General features: G+C 48.5%; 1 protein-coding gene across 3 annotated transcripts in view; it reads right to left on the minus strand.

Annotated features, from left to right (window-relative positions):
- Window positions 1-1,685: 1,685 nt before the first annotated feature.
- The window catches only part of MSI2 (musashi RNA binding protein 2), a 394,401-nt gene continuing 377,400 nt past the window's right edge, over window positions 1,686-18,686 (minus strand). Inside the window, exons 12-14 of one of the 3 annotated variants that reach the window (XM_047833110.1) lie at window positions 11,678-11,886; window positions 9,313-9,385; window positions 1,686-6,866 (exon numbers count right to left, since the gene is read on the minus strand). In XM_047833110.1, coding sequence (XP_047689066.1) covers window positions 9,344-9,385; window positions 11,678-11,886 — 251 coding nt within the window. In that variant the 3' untranslated portion in view covers window positions 1,686-6,866; window positions 9,313-9,343. The remainder of the gene's footprint in view (window positions 6,867-9,312; window positions 9,386-11,677; window positions 11,887-18,686) is intronic. The other 2 variants (XM_047833112.1, XM_047833111.1) reach the window with 2 other exon arrangements.

An 18,686-nucleotide genomic window follows, 5' to 3' on the forward strand; every position in this document is an offset into this window, starting at 1 on the left:
CCTGACCCTATTTCAATTCTTGCCCTTTTTTGTTTGTGTTTGCCTGTTTTCTCTTGCCACCCCTTTATTTGCAGCCATGTTTATCATCTGTTTCTATAATAGCAGATAATTGGGTCTTGTTTTCCTAAACACACCTGTTTTGTAATGGTAGAAAATTCAATCCATTCATATTTAGATAATGATGGATTACCTTGCTAGCTTTCCCCCTGTCAACTTATTATGCTTGCGTTGATCTTAACATTGTTGTTTCTTGGTTTTTCTTTTCCTGGTTTCTTGCTGCTTTGTTTTCTACTTAATATTTTTAGTGTTTCTCCCTGAAAGTTTAGTTTTCTCTAGATTGATATTTTTCCGCCTCTTTTTGGGTACGTTTAGGCCTTTAGGTTAGAGCTCTTTCCCCCAACCCCAACCAGGCACACAACACTGATGCTGACATCGGTCACCGGGCTTGAACCCAGCAGGAAGTCCCGGAGATGACACCGCAATTCTGCCACTGAGGACTCGTAGGACTACGGGCAAATTACCTACCCTCCCTGAACGTTAAAACGCAGTCACGCAACACGTGTGGGACGAACCAGACCATTGTGTGGCTCAGCTGCATACAGTTGATGCCTCTATTCCCTGCTCTTTCCTTGGGCTTTTGGGATGGAGCTGAGCCATGAGGATGAAGACAAACTTTTCCATGTCAGAATTCCTAAAAGGAATTTCTCGACGGAGCTTCCAGTGGGCTTTCATTTCTGTGGGGCAGCAGGGCTTGTACTCTTCCGTCTGCAAACTTAAGATACTGCAGAGGGCTGACGCTTTGCCCGTGGTCATGAGAGGTGGGCCTGGAGCCTAATTCTCTTGTCTCTAGCCCCAGACAGGAAGGGACTCCTTCCATCTTCTCTTCTTGGCGCTTCGTCTACGTAGCAGCAACGTCCATTAAAATAAAGCTGGAATAAAGCAGGACACAGGAAATTGGAGGAGGGGCCCGAGAAGGCCATCCCCTGGGGACCAAGGTTTTACCCACGGCTCTGAGGAAGCAGAGGAAGCTTCATCCCTGACAGACCTCTAGGCCTGGTTCTTTACCTCCAGAGCTTAAAGGCCAAGGAAACCCTCTGGTCAGGCCCTGTCTGGACTGCTACCACCAATCTTGGGACTTGCCCTCAACAAACCGTGTCTCAATTCTTTTCTCTTCTCTCCTCTGATAGCCAGAAGGCAGAAGTATCATAGATGATCTAGTTCTTTCTACACCTTTGATTCCCTTCATTAAGCAAGACTTTGAACTTGGGGGCAAAGGCCGGGCTTCCTAATACCCTTTTTCAGACTCCTACTGAGGGTCATGGAATTGGTCTTACACCCTCTCCTGTAAGTTGTTGATAACTAGCTGAGGCCTGCAACCCGGAGAACCACTTAGCTCCTTTGACACACATCTACCATCTGGGGCCTATGATCTCGCTGGACCTTTTGTGTTTGCTCCCCGCCCACCCAAGGGTCCCGAGGTGCTCTGCAATCTGCTCTTCCCCAGCAATGCTCTCTTGTCACTTCTTAAAAATAGCTCCACCAGCTCTCTGGGGCCGGGGGAAGGGCTTCTTCATGCTTCCCTTCTAGAGGGAAGGTGTGATTATGGTGCTACCCTTCTCCCCAAACCAAACAACAGCTCTCCCCCACCCCAGCTCTCTTCTGCAAGTGAAAGAACACCAAACAACTCTGTTCAAAACAGTTTATTGTATTTTATTATTTTTTTTTTTTTTGTCAGACAAACACATTGATTTCTGGACCACAGTAGAGGATGGAAACCTTTCACAAACTTATTTATTTGAAAATACAAATATAAAATTATACTTTCCACATCTGTGATGTGAGAGACTGCCATCCACATAGTAATTTTTTACAACAGGGCTTTAAGAAAGCCACACACAAAGACCTGAAAGATGCTTGAGATATATATATATATAGATACATATATATGTATATATATAAAAAAAATACTCACTACCAAAGTTGTCATCAGTTTCATACTAAAGTATAAAAGTAAGGGTGAGGTCAGCCACAGTGCTAGGGAAAGTTTTATTTAGATACATTTATGTCCACATGAAACGCTTAGACTTGCATCCTATTACATATGGAATTCTGAGTTTACAATACACCATGAACGGCCGATCGGCTAGCCCACGCTACTCAAGAGGACACTCACAGATTCCACACAGGATGGTACAGTATGTACAGAATACAGCAGAGAGCCTTCTAGGGAGGCTCCGGAACGTCTGTCTCCCAGGCCCCCTCCCCCTCCCCCCTCGTGCCCCTGCCTCCCGGAAATGAAAGCCTGTCTGAGACAATACATTCTGATTATTTGATAGCCAAGTGTTTGAATTAAGCTTGCTTCCCCCAGAGGGGTGGGTTTTATTTATATGTTTTTGAGTTTACTTACTTTTTTTTTTTTTGGTTTAAAAAAAAAAAAGAAAAGAAAACAAACATATTACAGTATTAAAGTATTGCTTAACGTACAGCGTCTCCTTGTGTAGTGTCTGTGCCCAGGACTGGGCTGAGCTGATGATTTTGCTTTTCTGTTTAGGGTGAGGGCAGGGGGAGCCCACCAGGGTCTCTCTTCAATGTGCTTGCCAGCCTCCGTCCCTCTGCTCACTCCTGCCCCAACCTCCTTGCTTTTGTCTTCCTTGGAAGACAGCCCGGCTGGTGAAGCACATTCAAGAAAGAAAATTCTCCCCTCCCCTCCCCGCCACCCCTCCCCCCCCCCAGTCTCCCTCCGTCCCTGTGTGCCACTCCCAACGGATAAAGAGAAGTATGAGTTAGTGTTTCTTTTGTAAACAATTTCATATGCAATATAATACAGAAAGCATGGCTGACCTTCAATAAAAAAATGTAGTAAACTATATTGCTTTATTCTTGATTATGCTGCAGTGAGTGAATGGCAGAATGAAACAGTGTGGTGGTGGTGGTGGCTAAGTCCCTAGCCCTCGTTTGCACTAAAGATCAAAATAGGTTTTGTTTTTCTATTTGGAACCAAAAAAAAAAAAAAAAAAAAAGGCCACCCCCCCCCCCCAAAACGAAACAAAACAAAAAAACCCCAAAATCAAAAACAAAAAACTGAAAACAAAAACTGAACACCTTTCAGGTCATTAGAACCAACAATTACCCAATGATTTTTATACTAGTCTAGCAAGATGTGTGTAACATTCACTGGCTGTGAATTGCTGTGCAGCGAAACATCAGATTGACAGCAACAGAGCCATGCTACCTTAAAGTCCAAGCTACGAGTTCAAATTAAGATGAAGGGTATGAAGGATAGAAACGCAAAGGCCTGTCGGGGCTTCGTTCGAATCAAGCCAATGAGCGACTGGGATAGAACACAAGGCTGTTTGGTTTTCCCGATGGGTGTGAGGAAGGCCACAAACCAGGGCTGAGAAAGCTCCTGGGAAGGGGACCGAAGGCTTGGTCATCCCCGTCAGCCCCATGTCCAGGTAGAACCAGGAATGGGTCCGGGAGCTAATGCCACTCCCTCCCCTCTGCTTGGGAGGAGAGGAGTTCGGGGGTCCCAGGCAGATGGATCTGGAAGCCAGAAAGTCACCCGGTGGCTATTTTATGATTCCGGGGAAAAGCCATCAGCCAAGAGGGGTGCTCCCCCAGGGAAGGCGAAAGGTGGTTCCCATGTTCGCCATTGAGCTTAACGGAAACAAAGACAAGGCTGAACATCAGTGCTAAAATAATTTACAAAAATCTTCCAAAATGGACTTCTAGATGAGTGGGGGGGACGAACGTGAACCTTAACCTAGGTAGCCACATTAAAACATATCAGATTTCCACGAGATTTGTGCTATGGGCTACTGGGTCTCTTCAAAAGGTATTATAAACATCTAAAACATATTCACACAGATTATCAATTTCTTCTGAGCATTCTTAAAAAAATATTTTTTTCTCTTAGTAAAATCATTTTAATATACCATGCCTCCCTCTTTTAAAAAATAAATTAAAAAAATCCAGTTTTGCATATCTAGCATTAGCATTTAAGGTAGTATGGCACACCCCTTCACAGTTGGGGGGGGGGTGGGTATCTACAAAACGCCGTAGAGTCTGCCGGCATTTGAACATCATGAGACCTTGGGTTCGTTGAAACCACATCAGATCAGCAAAAATAAAATAAAAAGTTGAAATTGGAAAAACAAAATCGAAAGGAAAAAACTGCCCCAAAATTATTAGCATTTTTTTTTTTCATAAATAAGAGAAAGTTCTATCCTTACTGGTCCTAAATCTGAGTAACTATGTCTAATTTTTTTTAAACCTTAATTACGTTATATCTATCAATATGTACTAGAAGAAAGAGAAGAAAAAAGGTCACTACACTAGTACCAGGACAGGACGTTTACAAGATAGCCATTTTTATACATTATTAACAGACAGTGATCAACAAAGAGTCTTCTATGAGGTGATGGGGGTTGCAGAGAAAGGAAGGGTAGTACAGTACATCACCAACATGGACAAAATAGTAATTAAATTCCCTAGTCTAGACACTGAATTTCTGGGAATTTATTGTCTTTTTTCTTTGTGTGTGTGTGTGTGTGTGTGTTTTAATAAAACTTCTATTTTTTTTTTTATTTTATTACTTGAACAAGTTTTGATATTTTAAAAGCGCCCAGCATTTTACTTAACGTGGTTGTTTGGAAACAAAAAAAAAAAAAAGAAAGAAAGAAAAACAAAACCAAAACAAACCCTCACCAAACAACCTAACATTTAATTGGAGAAACAAGATTTTTTTTTTAAAAAATGTCATTGCTGTTTCATTAGAATTGAAAAAGGCTTTTTTTCTTTCCTTCCAGGTTCGCATTTTGGAGCCTTTTGTTTGAGGATGCTTTTGCCCTACCATGTCTGTGAATGTCTACGTTAGTCTACTTTGTTAGTAAAATTTATAAAAATAGGAGTGCAGCAGCTCTTTATAATAAACGTCGCATTCAGTGTCTCATACTGGCTGTGCCTTAAGTACCAAATTTATAAACGTAACAATTTAAAAAATATTAATAAAACGTCAATATCACATTTTAAAAAAGAAAAAAATATATATCCACACTACAATATGTTTTAATGCCATCTATCGAGTTGTACTTCTATAGTTGCTGTTGCCGACCTATTACCAATATTAAAAAAAAGTTAAATTAAAAAATATCCTTCATCATAAGTATCTTTCCCCAACCGAGGACCATATATTATAACAGCCAAATGTCAAACATGTGCAAACAGGAAACTGTCAGTTTTTCCCACCAGTCACAGTGCAGCGATGTTTATACTTTTTATTTTTAAAATTCTGTTTACATCTACAATAAATTAAAAAAAAAAAATTCTTCCATAGCCTCTCTGGTGATACTTGCAGCACTGAGGTATTAAAAAAAAATATATAAACCAAAAGGTTGCTTTCCTAATTTGTAAATAGAAAGTGAATGGAGAGAAGGTTTCGTTAATGCAGGCTTCTCCGCTCCTGGCCCAGGGGGGTGGGGCCCCCCCAGAGCTGGGGGCCGGGGTGGGGGGTGGGGGGGAAGGGAGGGGCAAAGAGAGGCAAAGTGTCCTAGGGACCTTTGGAGGTGCTGAAATGGTTGGACGATAGAAAATGATCAAATATTTAAAAATTAAGACTGAAAAAGAATGTCCCCCCACCCCTCCCCACCCAAGCCAAACAGGTGTGCTTTGAAACTTTAAATATGTTAAATATTAAAATTGTAGCTTTGTTTTTAAAAAACGTCTTGGGAAAAGCAGTTTTTCATATTTTAAATAAAAATCTAACTAGACGGTAACATTTGAAGCTGTGCACAGACGAGAGGTTAATATGCTGGTATGACACGAATACAGTTCTTAGGTCTATCACACAGACAGAAGGAGCTGAACAGTGTTCGAACTTTCCCCCGGGGTCGTCCCGGCAGCGGGGTGTCCTTCCGCCTCCGAACTGACTTGGTTACCATTCCTTCCCCTCCTTCCCACAGAGCATCGAACTGCCTGGGACCGACTCCCTCACAAAAATATTTTTGATTCTCTTTCTTAATAGTTTCTATGTAGTTAATGGAATTGTATTTACAACGTTTCTTTTTTTTTAGAATTCACAATTTCAAAAAACCTTATAATATCACCTCTTTCAACAGAAAAAAAGCACTTATAGAAAAGAAGGACACTCAAAACATCGTCGTCCTTACCTTATTGCCGAAAATAGATATACTTAGGTTAACAAAGAGACGTCACAAAAAAGAACCGCTAGAGAGTCTGTTAATTAGCTTACTACATCTCACTTCTTAGACAACGCAAAGTAGAAAGCTTATGCCCATCTCCTACTCCACACTTCACAACTTTGCTTCCGCCGGTGCACAAGCCGCACCAGAAAATCCATACAGTCTCAGAATTGGTACCAAAATATTGAGAGTCATATTACCATCTCAGCATCCTTTAAAAGTGAGAACAGAATCAAAACAAGCCAAAAAAAAATATTTTTTTTAAAGAAAAAATAATACCTTAATATAACAATTATACTATGGTTAGCTTTTAACTAGATATTAAAGCTATATGACTACCGGACTAAGTCAAAATCACTACCAAATGTGATTCAAAGAGATTTAAAAGGAGAACGGGGAAGAGGGGAGAGGAAGGGGGAAACCATCAAGAAAAACAAAAAAAAAAACAAAACCAAAATCATGGGTTATATACACATTTAAAAGCTGTTGTCATATATTACAGCAGATTCGTGAGATGATGAGATGTAGTCAACCCTCGATCCGAAGTGAGCCATCTCTGGTTGCGATGGGGAGTGAGGCTGGTGGGGGTCCAGGTCTGATGACATCACCTAAACAAAGGGCCACTCAGAAACTTCGCCCAGTCTTGCCTGGACATCCAGGTATGCTCTGCAGGGTACGCAAGGTCGGGGGCGCCCAGAGGAGAACATGAAGTGGGAAGACAGAGAAGACGTGTCAGGCAAACGTACTGTTGACCCCGACTTTTTAACTAGAGCTTTCCAAGTATGACTACATTGGGCTACCAGGTAGGTTTGAACATGGCCAGGCTAACAGCTTCCCGGGGTCACAGCTTGGGAAATCTGACACCTTCGCCCCGCCTGACGCTGGCGAGCGGACAGCTTTGCCACTCATTTTGCTGGTTTGCTATTTTGCCGATTTGATACGGCGCTGTTGCACGCTTGGGGTCATGGCAGGAAACGTGGTCAGCAAATGTGGCCGCGCCGGCTGGTCAGCTACACTGGTGAATTGCAAACTGACCAGTGATGCTTTTTTTTTTCCTGGTTAAACTTCTGGTTTTTCAAAGCTAAATGTTTAAACACCTGCAACTTTATTAGATACAGTCAGTGCCAACTAAAGATGCAAATTACAAAAAAAAAAATCTTAAAAAAATTATATTTCATATCAAGGACTCGAGGTCAGGAAAAACACACACAACAAACACCCAGCTTTGGTTATAGGACATAAAGACAGGCCCGGGACTCACAGACCTCCTGAGTCTCCCTGAACTGACTGTGAGCCTGGACCAGTCCTTTGCGGGTGGCACTCAAGGTCAGAGAACGAAACCTCCGTTAGGGACAAAGTGTGTGCTTTGGTTCAAACATGTGACTCAGTTGGCTGGCTTCATCCATTTCGGAGGGGGTGGGTTTTCCCTCCACTCTCCTGGCTATGTCATCCTTCTGTGGGAAGCGGGTCCCAGAGCCGGAGGAGGGGAGGATGGGCCAGAAGCCTTGCCCTCCCCCGACAGAAGCTTAGAGGCCCCTGGAGGGCGGGCTGTGCTGGGAAGCCCTTTGCCACCCTCATTTCCAGGAGAGGGACAGGGCAGGGCAGCCCCAGTGTGTGACCTTGCAGGGACCTGCTGTGCCCGGGGGGGGGGGGGGGGGGGGGTGTTTAACCCCTCTGTCACCTGACTCCACAAAGGGCGGGAGCCACCTCCAACCCCCAGGGTCCACTTTGCTCTCAGAGGAACCTTACTTCCCCTGGGCCCCCAAACCCAGCTTAATTAGTAGTGAGTAGCTCTCCTTCAAACTGTTAGTGGCCTCTGGCTCTGGCCAGCATTGGCCGGGTCAGTGCTGGAAGGGAAGTGGAGGGAGGGGCGGGGAGAATTCACACACGGGGTTTATTTGGTTAAGAGAGGCAGTTGCATTAGTTGAGGTGATTCCTTAGCAGCAACATTAGAGAAATCCAAAAGAGATCTGTGGAGCTCAACTCAACCTGGTCCCCCCACTGAGCCCACCGTAGAGGGTCCTGGCTGACTTGGGGGCCTAGAGGGACCCTTTCTATGAGAGAGGCGTCCTACTAACTGCAAACCCATCTCCAGCCTTGTTTCTCTTATGTCCCAACTTAAGAGGCACTCTTACCCCAGCTGGGACCCATCCCTGGCCTCAGCTGTCCCCCTCCCTCTTCCAAAGAGACAGACCCATGCTTCAAGCCCCCCAGCTAACATGCTAACACAGTACCCATTTAGCGCTCATAAGAGAACCCCTCTTCCTTCTCGGTGTCCTTCCCAAGAGCAACAGATACTCCTTTTCCAGTGAGACTGTGGCAAGAGGCTCCCTCACTGACTGCCCCAACCTCCCCTTCTCCTCCACTCCGCCCCTTCCATATCCCCATCAAAGTGATTTAAAAAATGTTTAATTAACTTGAGCTCAGTTTAAAAGGTTAGGAAACTGGCAGGGATCCAAATCCACGTTACGCAGGTGATGTCGTTAATTTAATTTGCTTTTCGTGCGGTAATCTGGATAATTACTCAGTAGTTACTGGCAAAAATGTTTTCTTTTCACTGAAAGATGGAGTCTGGCTGTTTTGACTGCAGGAACCCCATTGGCTGAAGCCAGCGAGCTCCGGGAGACCGAAAGGGCCCAGGGACCTAAAAGGCCATCTCACAGGACCCTGGAGGGGTGGGACCCTGGCCCCCTGGCCCCCTGGCCCCCCCGGGGGCCTGGCCGAAGCCCAGGGTTCTCCTGCCTCTGTCCCCTTGGGACAGGTACAGCCCCAGATCACCTTCCAGTTTCCTACACTCTTGATCGTATTTCAAGACGGAGAAAGATGAGGGGTGGGGAAGATAAAGAAAAGGAACCGAAAGAACCAAATCAAGAAGAAAAAAAATAAAAGTAAAAAAAAAAAAAAAAAGGTTGGGGCCACGATTAAAGCTGGAGAAAGGGATGAGAGAGTAAAAGACTGGAGTTTTTGCCCCCACCCCCCTGAAAAGGGGTCGGGGAAGAGGAGAGAGAGGTGCGGGCGCGATGAGACCAGGCGCGCGCGTACTTGCACGCCCGTGCGCGTACACGTACGCCACGCCCGGCGGGGCGGAGACACATGGCAGGGAAGGTAATACCTCAGAGTGGGATGGCAACAGAAGCACCTGCTCAATGGTATCCATTTGTAAAGGCCGTTGCAATCAAAGGTCCCTAAAATTGCACAATTGTTAAGGTCATCAGCACGCTATACACGGGAACAGATTGTCATATTCGGGGAAAGGAAATTATCTCTAGGACTAGACTGTGGTTGCCAGCATGAATATGTAATTCTGAGACACCGCGCCACCAGGGGCCGGGAGGCCAACCTTCTCCGCTCCAAGCCCTCCGGCCCCCACTCCCCACCCCCAGCCTGTGTGCTCACCCCAGGGGGGAAATCGAGAGCCAGATTCACGGGGGCTGCGTGGGTGATGGGGAAGGGAAGTCTGTGCCCGAAATGACGGGCGCTGCTGCCCTGAACCCCGGAGGGCAAAGATAACAGTGTCTCTGCCCCGCGGTCCCAACAGCTCCAGCTGGGGAGAGAGCAAGCCCTGCGCAGACACAACGTGATGCCACACATGGTTATTTCCGAGAAGCATCAACAGGACACAGGTCAAAAGACCCAGGTTTTCCAGAACAAATAGGGTCTGTGTTTCTGTGCGCTGAAAACGGAAATGAGTTGTGCTCTACACATGGTGACAGGCGGTCTCCCGAATTGATGCGGCTCTACCCCGAATAATCATACTCTCGAGTTGGTGCCTTGGCTCATCCGGGGGGGCTGACCCTTGGGGCCGCTGGCTTATGTGATACTGGCTTGGGAAGAAAGGGACAAGGACCCAAACTGCATGGGCCAGGGGTGGTGGCAAAGGGCGTGTGTGTGTGTGTGTGGGTGTGTGTGTGTGTGTATGTGAGAGAGACAGAGAGACAGAGAGAGAGAATGTGAGAGAGAGCAAGTGTGTGTGTGTGTGTGTGTGTGTGTGTGTGTATGTGAGACAGTATGTATGAGAGGAAGAGAGAGAGAAAGGGCATGTGTGTGTGTGAGAGAGAGAATGTGACAGAGTATGTGTGAGGGTATGTGTAAGAGAGAGAGAGGAAGAGAGAGTTTCTATGAGAGAGAGGAAGAGAGAGAGGGTGAGTGTGTGTGTGTGAGAGAGAGTATGTGTAAAAGACAGCGAGAAAGAGAGAGTATGTATGAGAGAGAGAGAAAGTGAGAGAGACAGAGAGAGGGCGAGTGTGTGTGTGAGAGAGAAAGAGAGAGGGGGGAGAGTGTGTATGTGTGTGTGCATGGGAGAAAGAGGGAGAGGGAGTGTGTACGTGTGAGAGTGTGTGTGCATGTGTAAGACAGCTTGTGAGACGAAGTGTGTGTGTATGCATGTGCTAAGAGTGTGTGTGTGCACCCGGGCGTGTGCCCGTGTGTGTAGGTGTGTGTGGTTTCCAGTGCCGTGGTGGGATGCAGGGAATGGTGGTGACCTGGTGCCCCAGACTGTCTGCACTTGCTGTGTTCTCTCCAGCTCGGCCCTGAGGCTGGGTTCTCCTGACAGGGACAGGACCTGGCACAGCAGACACTCCCATCTTAGCCCCAAACCAAAATGCCTCCAAAATGCTGAAGTTGGCTAGGATGGAGGGTGGCCGAATTTCTGTTTCCCCAATGGAAGGGACAGCGAGCGAGTGGGCTCAGGCACATTCATGCTCACACACACCAGGAGGGGGAAGAACAATACAAATCTGAAAACAGCATGCAAATCTGTTAAGCAAATTTCCATTGCCTGGATTAGTTAGATTATAGAACCACAGAGCATTACAAATATCAAATGCATTTGGCCTTTGCGGGGCTGCAGCTAAGGAACGCAATTGGGAACTTACTTGGAACCTGGAAACTGTAAGAAACATTAGCCAAGGAGACCACCTGGGAGGGAGCCTGAACCCCACACTGTGTCCCAGGGCCAAGCGCTGCCTCTGGACCTCAGGCCCGGGGGACTCTGCCCACCAAGGCTGCTGTCCTGAGGTGGGGGGGCAGGTGGTCCCCAAGCTCTGAAGTCCCATGGCCTTCATGGCAGTCTCCAGAAGGCAGAGATCAAGCAGGGGGCTGATACCGAGGACCTGTTATGTGCTAGCAGGTGACACATCCTATTTCCATGAATTCTCACACAATCTTTTGAGGGAGGCGTACTTATTGTCATTTTGTAGCCAGGGACGTGAAGTTTATATATGGACTGGAGGTGACGGAGTGGGGATCTGAACCTGACCTTGCCCGTGTGCTCCTTCCGTGCCATCATCGCATGGCCGCATGCCGGCTGCTCAGGAAAAAGCTAAACGGAGGAGCTTCAGCCCTAGGTGGCTGGCGCAGTGTGGACGGGGACCCGCTGCCCTCTCCTCAGCCCCCAACCCTGGGCTCTTCTGGTACACTCTCCCATGGGAGACGGGTGGGTAGGAGGAGGCAGGAGGGCAGGGGAGGCGGGTACTTACAGCTATGCCGTGGCCGAAGCCCGAGCCCGGCTGTGGGCTGGCCGCGCTTATGTAATTCCCCACTCCGGAGTCCTGGCTGGCAGGGCCGTACAGATCGGCGACAGGTCCTGGGCTGTTGGCCCCCGGGAAGCCTCCGGGCCGCGCGGGGTTGGAGCCTGCCGGGGAAGCGGGCGCGCCAAAATTCGGTTGAGCACTGTAGCTATTCAGGACTGGTGTGCAGAGAATAGAGCTGGGTATGAGGCCAGAAGCCAGGCATGCACCGGTCATTACAAGCCAAACACTCGAGAAAAACAGCTGAGGCCCAACTTCTAACACTCAACCAAGGCCATGCGAAAACATTAGCAGGGACTCAAGAATACTCAGCCCAGGCTACTACTAAGAAGCTCGGAGCTCCAAAAATAGAGAGAATAAAAAAACAATCATTCAACACACTACGGCAACCAACCCGAGGTGCTTCACTGCCCACCAAATTATCACAATAGAAATAGAGATATATATGGAAGAGAGAGAGGAAAAGAGAGAGAGAGATTTTTTTTTTTTTTCACATCTGAATTGGTGCTCATGCAGTCTTGTCTAGATCTGGGCACGTTGAGACAGCATTCACATCCCATGCAAACTACAAAGGAACTAGTTTTAGACTACACATTGTGTTAATATTGATATTAAAACGTGACAGGAAACAAAGCAATTTGTGTCCAGGAAAAAAAAAATCGTTGGGGAAGGGATTTAAAATTTTTGTTTGTTTGTTTTACTTTTTCTTATTCGTTTGTTTTTGGATCCATTAAATGACAAATTTGTATTTTTTTTTTTAAAGACAAAAGAAGATCTCCATTCTCCAGCCCCCCCAACCACTTCCCCCCTCCCCACTGGCTACCTCCTCCCCCCCACCCCCCATTCATAGCCCGGTATGAAAGTCGTCAATACTGAACGTGGTCGGAGGATGGGGTATGTCATGGAAAATTTGGGCATCTTGACATAACCGTAATGATGGTGGCAGGGGTCCCCTTCGGGGGTGGAGAGCAGGGGATGGAGGGAGGGGGTGGGGTGGGGGTGGCGAAATCTGGAGGCTGGGGCCGAAGCTGGGTGAATGCCAATGGTTCTACAGGACACCCACACACTCACCTCCTGCAGTAGAAGGAAAGGGGGGGTTTAAACTTTTTTTTCCTTTTGTTTAAAAAAAAAAAGACAAAGAAGTATGAATGCAGAGCATACTGACTGAACCAATTCACAGCTAGAGCGCATTGGACCGAAATGCCTGCTTTGTTCGTTATCCTCATATAAACTCAGACTGAGACCAAGAGCTAGGAATGCACCTGTGCTACGGAGAGACTTCACAGCCATAGATCCTGACCGTGGTGGTGAGGAGGGGCCGCGGGAGGAGACACTACTGGGCCCCGATCTTCAGCCCCGCCCCCCTCCCCCAATTCCATTATACCTTCAGTGAGGGCCTGTCAACCAGGTTAATTTTGTCTCATTTTTTTCATTTCCCCTTAGTGGCTGAAACTTTTTCTTTCCAAAACGGGGGGAAAAACCTTTTTTTTCAAATCACCAAGAATAAGTTCTCATTGATTTTGAAAACTGAAAGTGACTCTGGGGCCAGCCAGTTCTGGGCTACAGCTCACCCAGGTGGAAGAACCAGCCAATCTGGACTGGACACATTTCCACGACTTTGGCTCCAAGGGGCTGCTTCTCACTACGATCTTCTCCCCTTGCTTCCCCTGGCATTTCCCTTTCTGCCCCATGACCAGCTGCCTTCAACCTCTGCAGCCCCACCTGGGCCGCGGCCTTGCCCCAGAGATGGGAAGAGACTGACCACACGCCCAAGCCAGGCTGGCTGGAGACCGAGATGGGGCACGAAGATACAAAGGAGATGCAACCAGCCGCGTCTGGCTCCTGACTGAGCGGAGAAAAGGGAAACTGATAACCTCCAGGTGCCCTGAGACCCCTTGGAAGCTGGAGCAGAGAAATGGGTAAACCGGCCAATGGAGAAAACAGGTTGAAGAGAAAAAAATCACGGAGGCTTAGAGTCAGTGAATGGCTGATTTGAGAACGCACCCACAGACAAAGGGGACAGGAATTTTGAATACATACGTTTAAACTTGCAGATAACATTTGGCCTTTCTCACCCATGGAGGCAAATATCAAGCTCAGATATTTAAAGGTGGTATTATCGTGGTCTAACACTTTTTTTTCCCCTCTGGGCTAAGGAAAATGGAGAGCTCAGACAGTGGACTCCTGGTTTACCCAGGCAGCTGACCCTTGCTATGTAAAATAACAAGCTAATTCTGTCTCGGGGTAAAGAGAGGCCAGGGGAGGGGGCCCGCAGTGAAAGATGGAAAGATTTTTTGGCTTCTTACTTCTCTGGCCAGAGGCAGATGTAGGAAGACTGTGGGCAGGACCACCTACCTAGGGGCTGAGGAGAAGGGGGGTTTTGGTCTCGTACCTCTCCATCAGGGAGAGCCACCCAGAGACTAATCCAACCGGCAGAAGCAGCCTCGGAGACAGGAAGTAGCATGCCCATGGAAGGATGCTATCCAGAAACAGCCTCCTCCGTGCGCTTAGAAGACGAGAGGGCTAGTGGTAACCGCCCATCCCGCTACCTCTCCCAGTCCTGTGTGCCCAGGGGGACAACAGCTCACCAGCAGGCCTGAAGGGATTTCACAATACGCAGCTCCTCTTAGCCAACAACACCCCTCCCCACTCAGTCACCTGCCAGCGAATGACACGGTGAAGAAGGCACCCTATTAGAATGCAGCTCTAAACCTCAACTCCCATATCCTCATAGCGCCCGATCCCTGCTCAGTCACCTTGCGGCTCTCCTCCCAGCCAGGGGTGAGAGATCGGTCTGTGGGTCCCCGCCAGAGGGCGCAGCTGGCAGGCGGTAAGCACCCAGTTCTGGGCTGGTTCCCGTTCTTCTCTAGGCTTCTGGGCTGGGGGGGAGGAGCCACACCTCTGTGCTGTGCCGCCAACAATCCCTCCTTATCTCTCTGTAGGCAGAAGAGCCAGGCTCCAGAGAGCAGGTTGAAGTCCCCAAACAAGCCATCCGGACACCCGTGCATCTCCGGGCAGGCTCCTAGCAAGCAAATGGCACCGCCTGCTCAGGAGGGAGTGGGGAGTGCCACTTTGCACTCAGACCTGCCAGCAGCTGCGCCTGGGAAGGCATTAGGGACAAAATAGGGTTCTTCTTTTGGGACGTTCATACTGATCACTAGCTGGCTACATAGGAAGGGGAGTCATGTGAGGACGTCTCTCCCTCTGAGCTGTGACCTGAGAGGAGAGGCAGGCGGAGAAAGCAAGACGCTGAGTCCCTGACCCGAGGGGGCATCCTTGGCAATCAGCCTTCAGGCAACACTCAATGAAGTATCTTGGTGGAGGGTGCCTTTGCTCAGATGCTGAGCCTCATTTTGAGAGGCCAGAAACAGTCCCACAAGCCAGGCTGGGTCAGGAAGAGGGGATGGGACATCGCTCTCAATGGGCAAGGGTACCCCATCTACTGCTCAGCTACAGGGGCGTGTGTGTCCGTGTGTGTCGGGAGGGAGGGGTCTCAGTATGTGCTGCTGAATAGACACTGCTAAGTTTTATGACTTGGGACATTATGCCTCCTATCCCAGGAGAGGACACTGTCTTGCAAACACCTAGGCATTTTTGCAGCAGGAGCTATAAGTATTAAGTGGCATGGGGCGAGCCCTGCACCCGGCTGGCAGTTTGGGGGCTCACTGTGGGGAGCAGGGCTACTTCTCCATCAGCTGCTCTGGGCAGAATCCACAGCAGCAGTTTAATCCCAGACGGGTTCTTCCTCACCCCTCACCCTTCACCCCTAGTCCCAGCATCCTCTGGGCTTTCCGGGTCCAGGCAGCCCGTATGCTCAGGGAGGCAGCTGTGGTGTAAAGGAGCACTGGACTTGGAGTCAGAAGACCTGAGTGTGACCCTGGCCCTGACCTTAGGGCTGTATGCCTCGGGGTAAACACCTCACGGGCCTGAGTCCCCATCTGTACCGTGTGAGTGCCGTCTGCCTTAGTCTGCCTCTCAGTGGGCCGCGATGAGAAAGAAAATGGTTTGCAATTGGTCAAGTTGAAAACAAACTATTTTTAAAATGGTTGTGTATGCGGAGCCCAATAAGGCAGGTACCATAGGCAGATTTAGGAAAATCTGATATAGGAAAATACAATTCACTGGCCATACAAATCAGGAAGTGATTTACAACTTCCAGTTGTAAATCAGTTCATCTACATTGGACCAGTTCATCTACATTGGACCTGATGAAAGGACTCTGAAACAAGGGTCGGTGGGGGGTGGGGTGGGAGGAAAAGCAAGGATGTGGAATCTCACTGAGGCCAGCAAGAGGTAACACATTTGACTTAACGCTTAAAGTTGGACTCGGATAAAAGGAGGAACTTCTTGCCTATCAAGGGAATAAAACACCTTGATGGCTGACCCAGGAAACCCCAGGGATTCTTATTCCAGAGACCTTAGCAAAGGTCCATCCTGCAGGCTTCGATCCTCACCTGTAGGGGCTGGATGCAAAGCTCATGGGTACCTCAGGCTTTTAAAGCAAGCCCAGGGACATGCCTGCCTTCCAGCGGGCACACAGTCTGCATGTGGCTCCGGCCAACTGTGGTCAGGAGGGGTTGGGTTGAGAGTGCAATTAGTCACTGGGGGTGGGGAAGTCGTAGGAGTGAGAATCAGAGCAGCCTCCTTGTAGGTCTAGGAAAAGTATGGAAGTCCAGCCATCCGCATGATTTCTAAGTGATGCCACTGGACCGGAGGCAGAAAGCAAGAGCCCAGAACTATGAGGCGGGAGCCCCTGGGAGGGCATCTCTGTCTGGCTCCAAGGCCTGAAAATTGGATTATTACTGATCCAGAGGAAGGAACTGTTGACAAAATCTTTTCTAGATGAGCTCAGCCCGCATATCCGGGATAAGCCAGGGCCCCCCCCAGCCCCCCAAGTCCCCACGTTAGACCTACGTTCTGGTTTAGTGGGTCTCACATTTTGCCCAAGGGCAGGGCCAGCCCTCAAGACATTTTCAATCATCTGCCTTGCAAATTATCTGCTGCTGCCAGGTTTCATCTCAGGGGGGAGGCCCTGGTGGCCCCTGGCACATTTCCAGAGCACGTGCTGCTTAGGGCCAGAGGAATGCAATGGTGGGCCCGTCCTCGCCTAGTCCAGTTCAGAAGGCAGCATGCTGCTGAAACAGAACACATGACACTATGCATTTCAGGGCCAAGGAGAAGGGAGTTTCACGGCTCTCGTTCCCAACCCCCAGCTCCCGACAGAATGGAGGGCTGGGGACAGAAGCCCCTGCGATATTCTTTGAGGGCAGGGCTGTGTTCATTCATCACACGGAGTTTTAGGGGTTTTGCTTGTTTTAAAGAATGTAAAGAAACTGAAAAGGGATGAGTGGAGGGGCTGCGTTGCCAGGCGGATGCCGGAGAAGAGGTCGAGGTCGTTGCCCCTCCAGCTCTCCCCTCTCCCTTCACCTCGTCCGTGTCGTGCTTCTATCTGCCTTCAGTAAAAACTCCATAGCAGCAGGGACTGTCTCCCACATTAGCGAGGGACTCCTTAAGGCGGGGTATGTGAACAGGTGGGGGTGCCCTCAGGGTTCTCACGGGGCCCTATGTTCTCCAGAAGAAGAGACACCTGCCTCTCTTCCCCTACAACACTGGGTGCTCGGTGATGCCGGGTCCATAGTACCAATTGGCTGTCAACAGTGGAGACCTTCATGGGTCCCTCTTAACAGCCAGCCACTCCTTGCTCGTGGGCTCTGAAGAATGGCAGCTGGGCAGCCAAGGCCTTCCTGGGAACAGAGTTGAGGACCCCACTTCGAAGTCTCTGCGCCCCGCAGAAGTAGTGCCTGCTATAAATTAATGCCGATGGTCAAACGGGGAAGGTCCGCGTGAAAAGATAATCCTGTTCCTGCTAACGGAAGGAGAAATACTCAGCTGTGAGTTATTACGGCATGTCTCCAGCAGAGCAAGGGGGGATTACAGTCCAGCAGTCTGCCGGGCCACTATGTCCCAGGGATCCTGGCTTAGACTTGCCTTCTAGAGCTTAGCCTGAAGGTGGGAGAGATAGATAGAGGGGACCAGCAATTACATCCAACCTGGGAAAACTGTATGACACAGTAAATTAGAATCAAATCAGTTCAGGGACCCAGATGCAGGGACAATCAATTTAATATACTATATATGTGTGTGTGTGTGTGTGTGTGTGTGTGTGTGTGTATGCTCTGCTAAAATTCAAGCTATTTCAGAAGGGAAGGAGAAAAAACACTTTAAAACTAAGGGAGGATTAAGAGAGTAACGTGATGTTTCCTTTTCCCTGGCTCAATATACAAACAAATACATTACTGGGAGGTACTAACTCAGCCTGATAGCAACAAGTCTGGACATATCCAGAGATGCCTGGATCATCTTAAATACCACACAGGACCCATGGAGAGTGTCTGCTCATCCACCGGGGCTGACAGGAAAGTCAGTGTCACAAATACTCCAAATGTCGGTTACAGCAGTGCCACAGGCTTAGAAGATTGCTGTTTCTGCTTGATCTCTCAAAAGCGAACCTGCTTCAGACCAGGTGGATGCTGAGGTCTGCCGGTTAATGCTGGCATAGCTCGAGGGAACAAACGGACGGGAGAACCGAGGACTTGGGACCGATGCATTACGTAGAATGGTCTAGGCTTCAGGTCAAAGCACACCCCTCTTGAAGAGATAATTTCACTCCTGGCTGGCTCTGAAGCCCTCACATCATGTGCTAGTCGTGAACCTGGAGATTGATTCTACTAATCAGATCACCCAAACACCCAGAATGAACCCATCTGAGAGCTTTGTGGCTAAAACTATGTACTTTATGTTGAGATACAATCTCAACAGAGAATAGCTCATTCGCTCTCTATCTCGATGCTCTTATTACCAGCCCTGATTTGGGTCTATGGATGTGTCTCCTCCTCACAAAGGACCAGGCCAGGGTTGGTTGGGAAGGTGGGGGAGGGGAGGAGAGGGGTTAGTGGTT

The sequence above is a fragment of the Prionailurus viverrinus genome, chromosome E1, assembly GCF_022837055.1.
Source record: "Prionailurus viverrinus isolate Anna chromosome E1, UM_Priviv_1.0, whole genome shotgun sequence".
In the NCBI taxonomy this organism is placed as follows: Eukaryota; Metazoa; Chordata; class Mammalia; order Carnivora; family Felidae; genus Prionailurus; species Prionailurus viverrinus.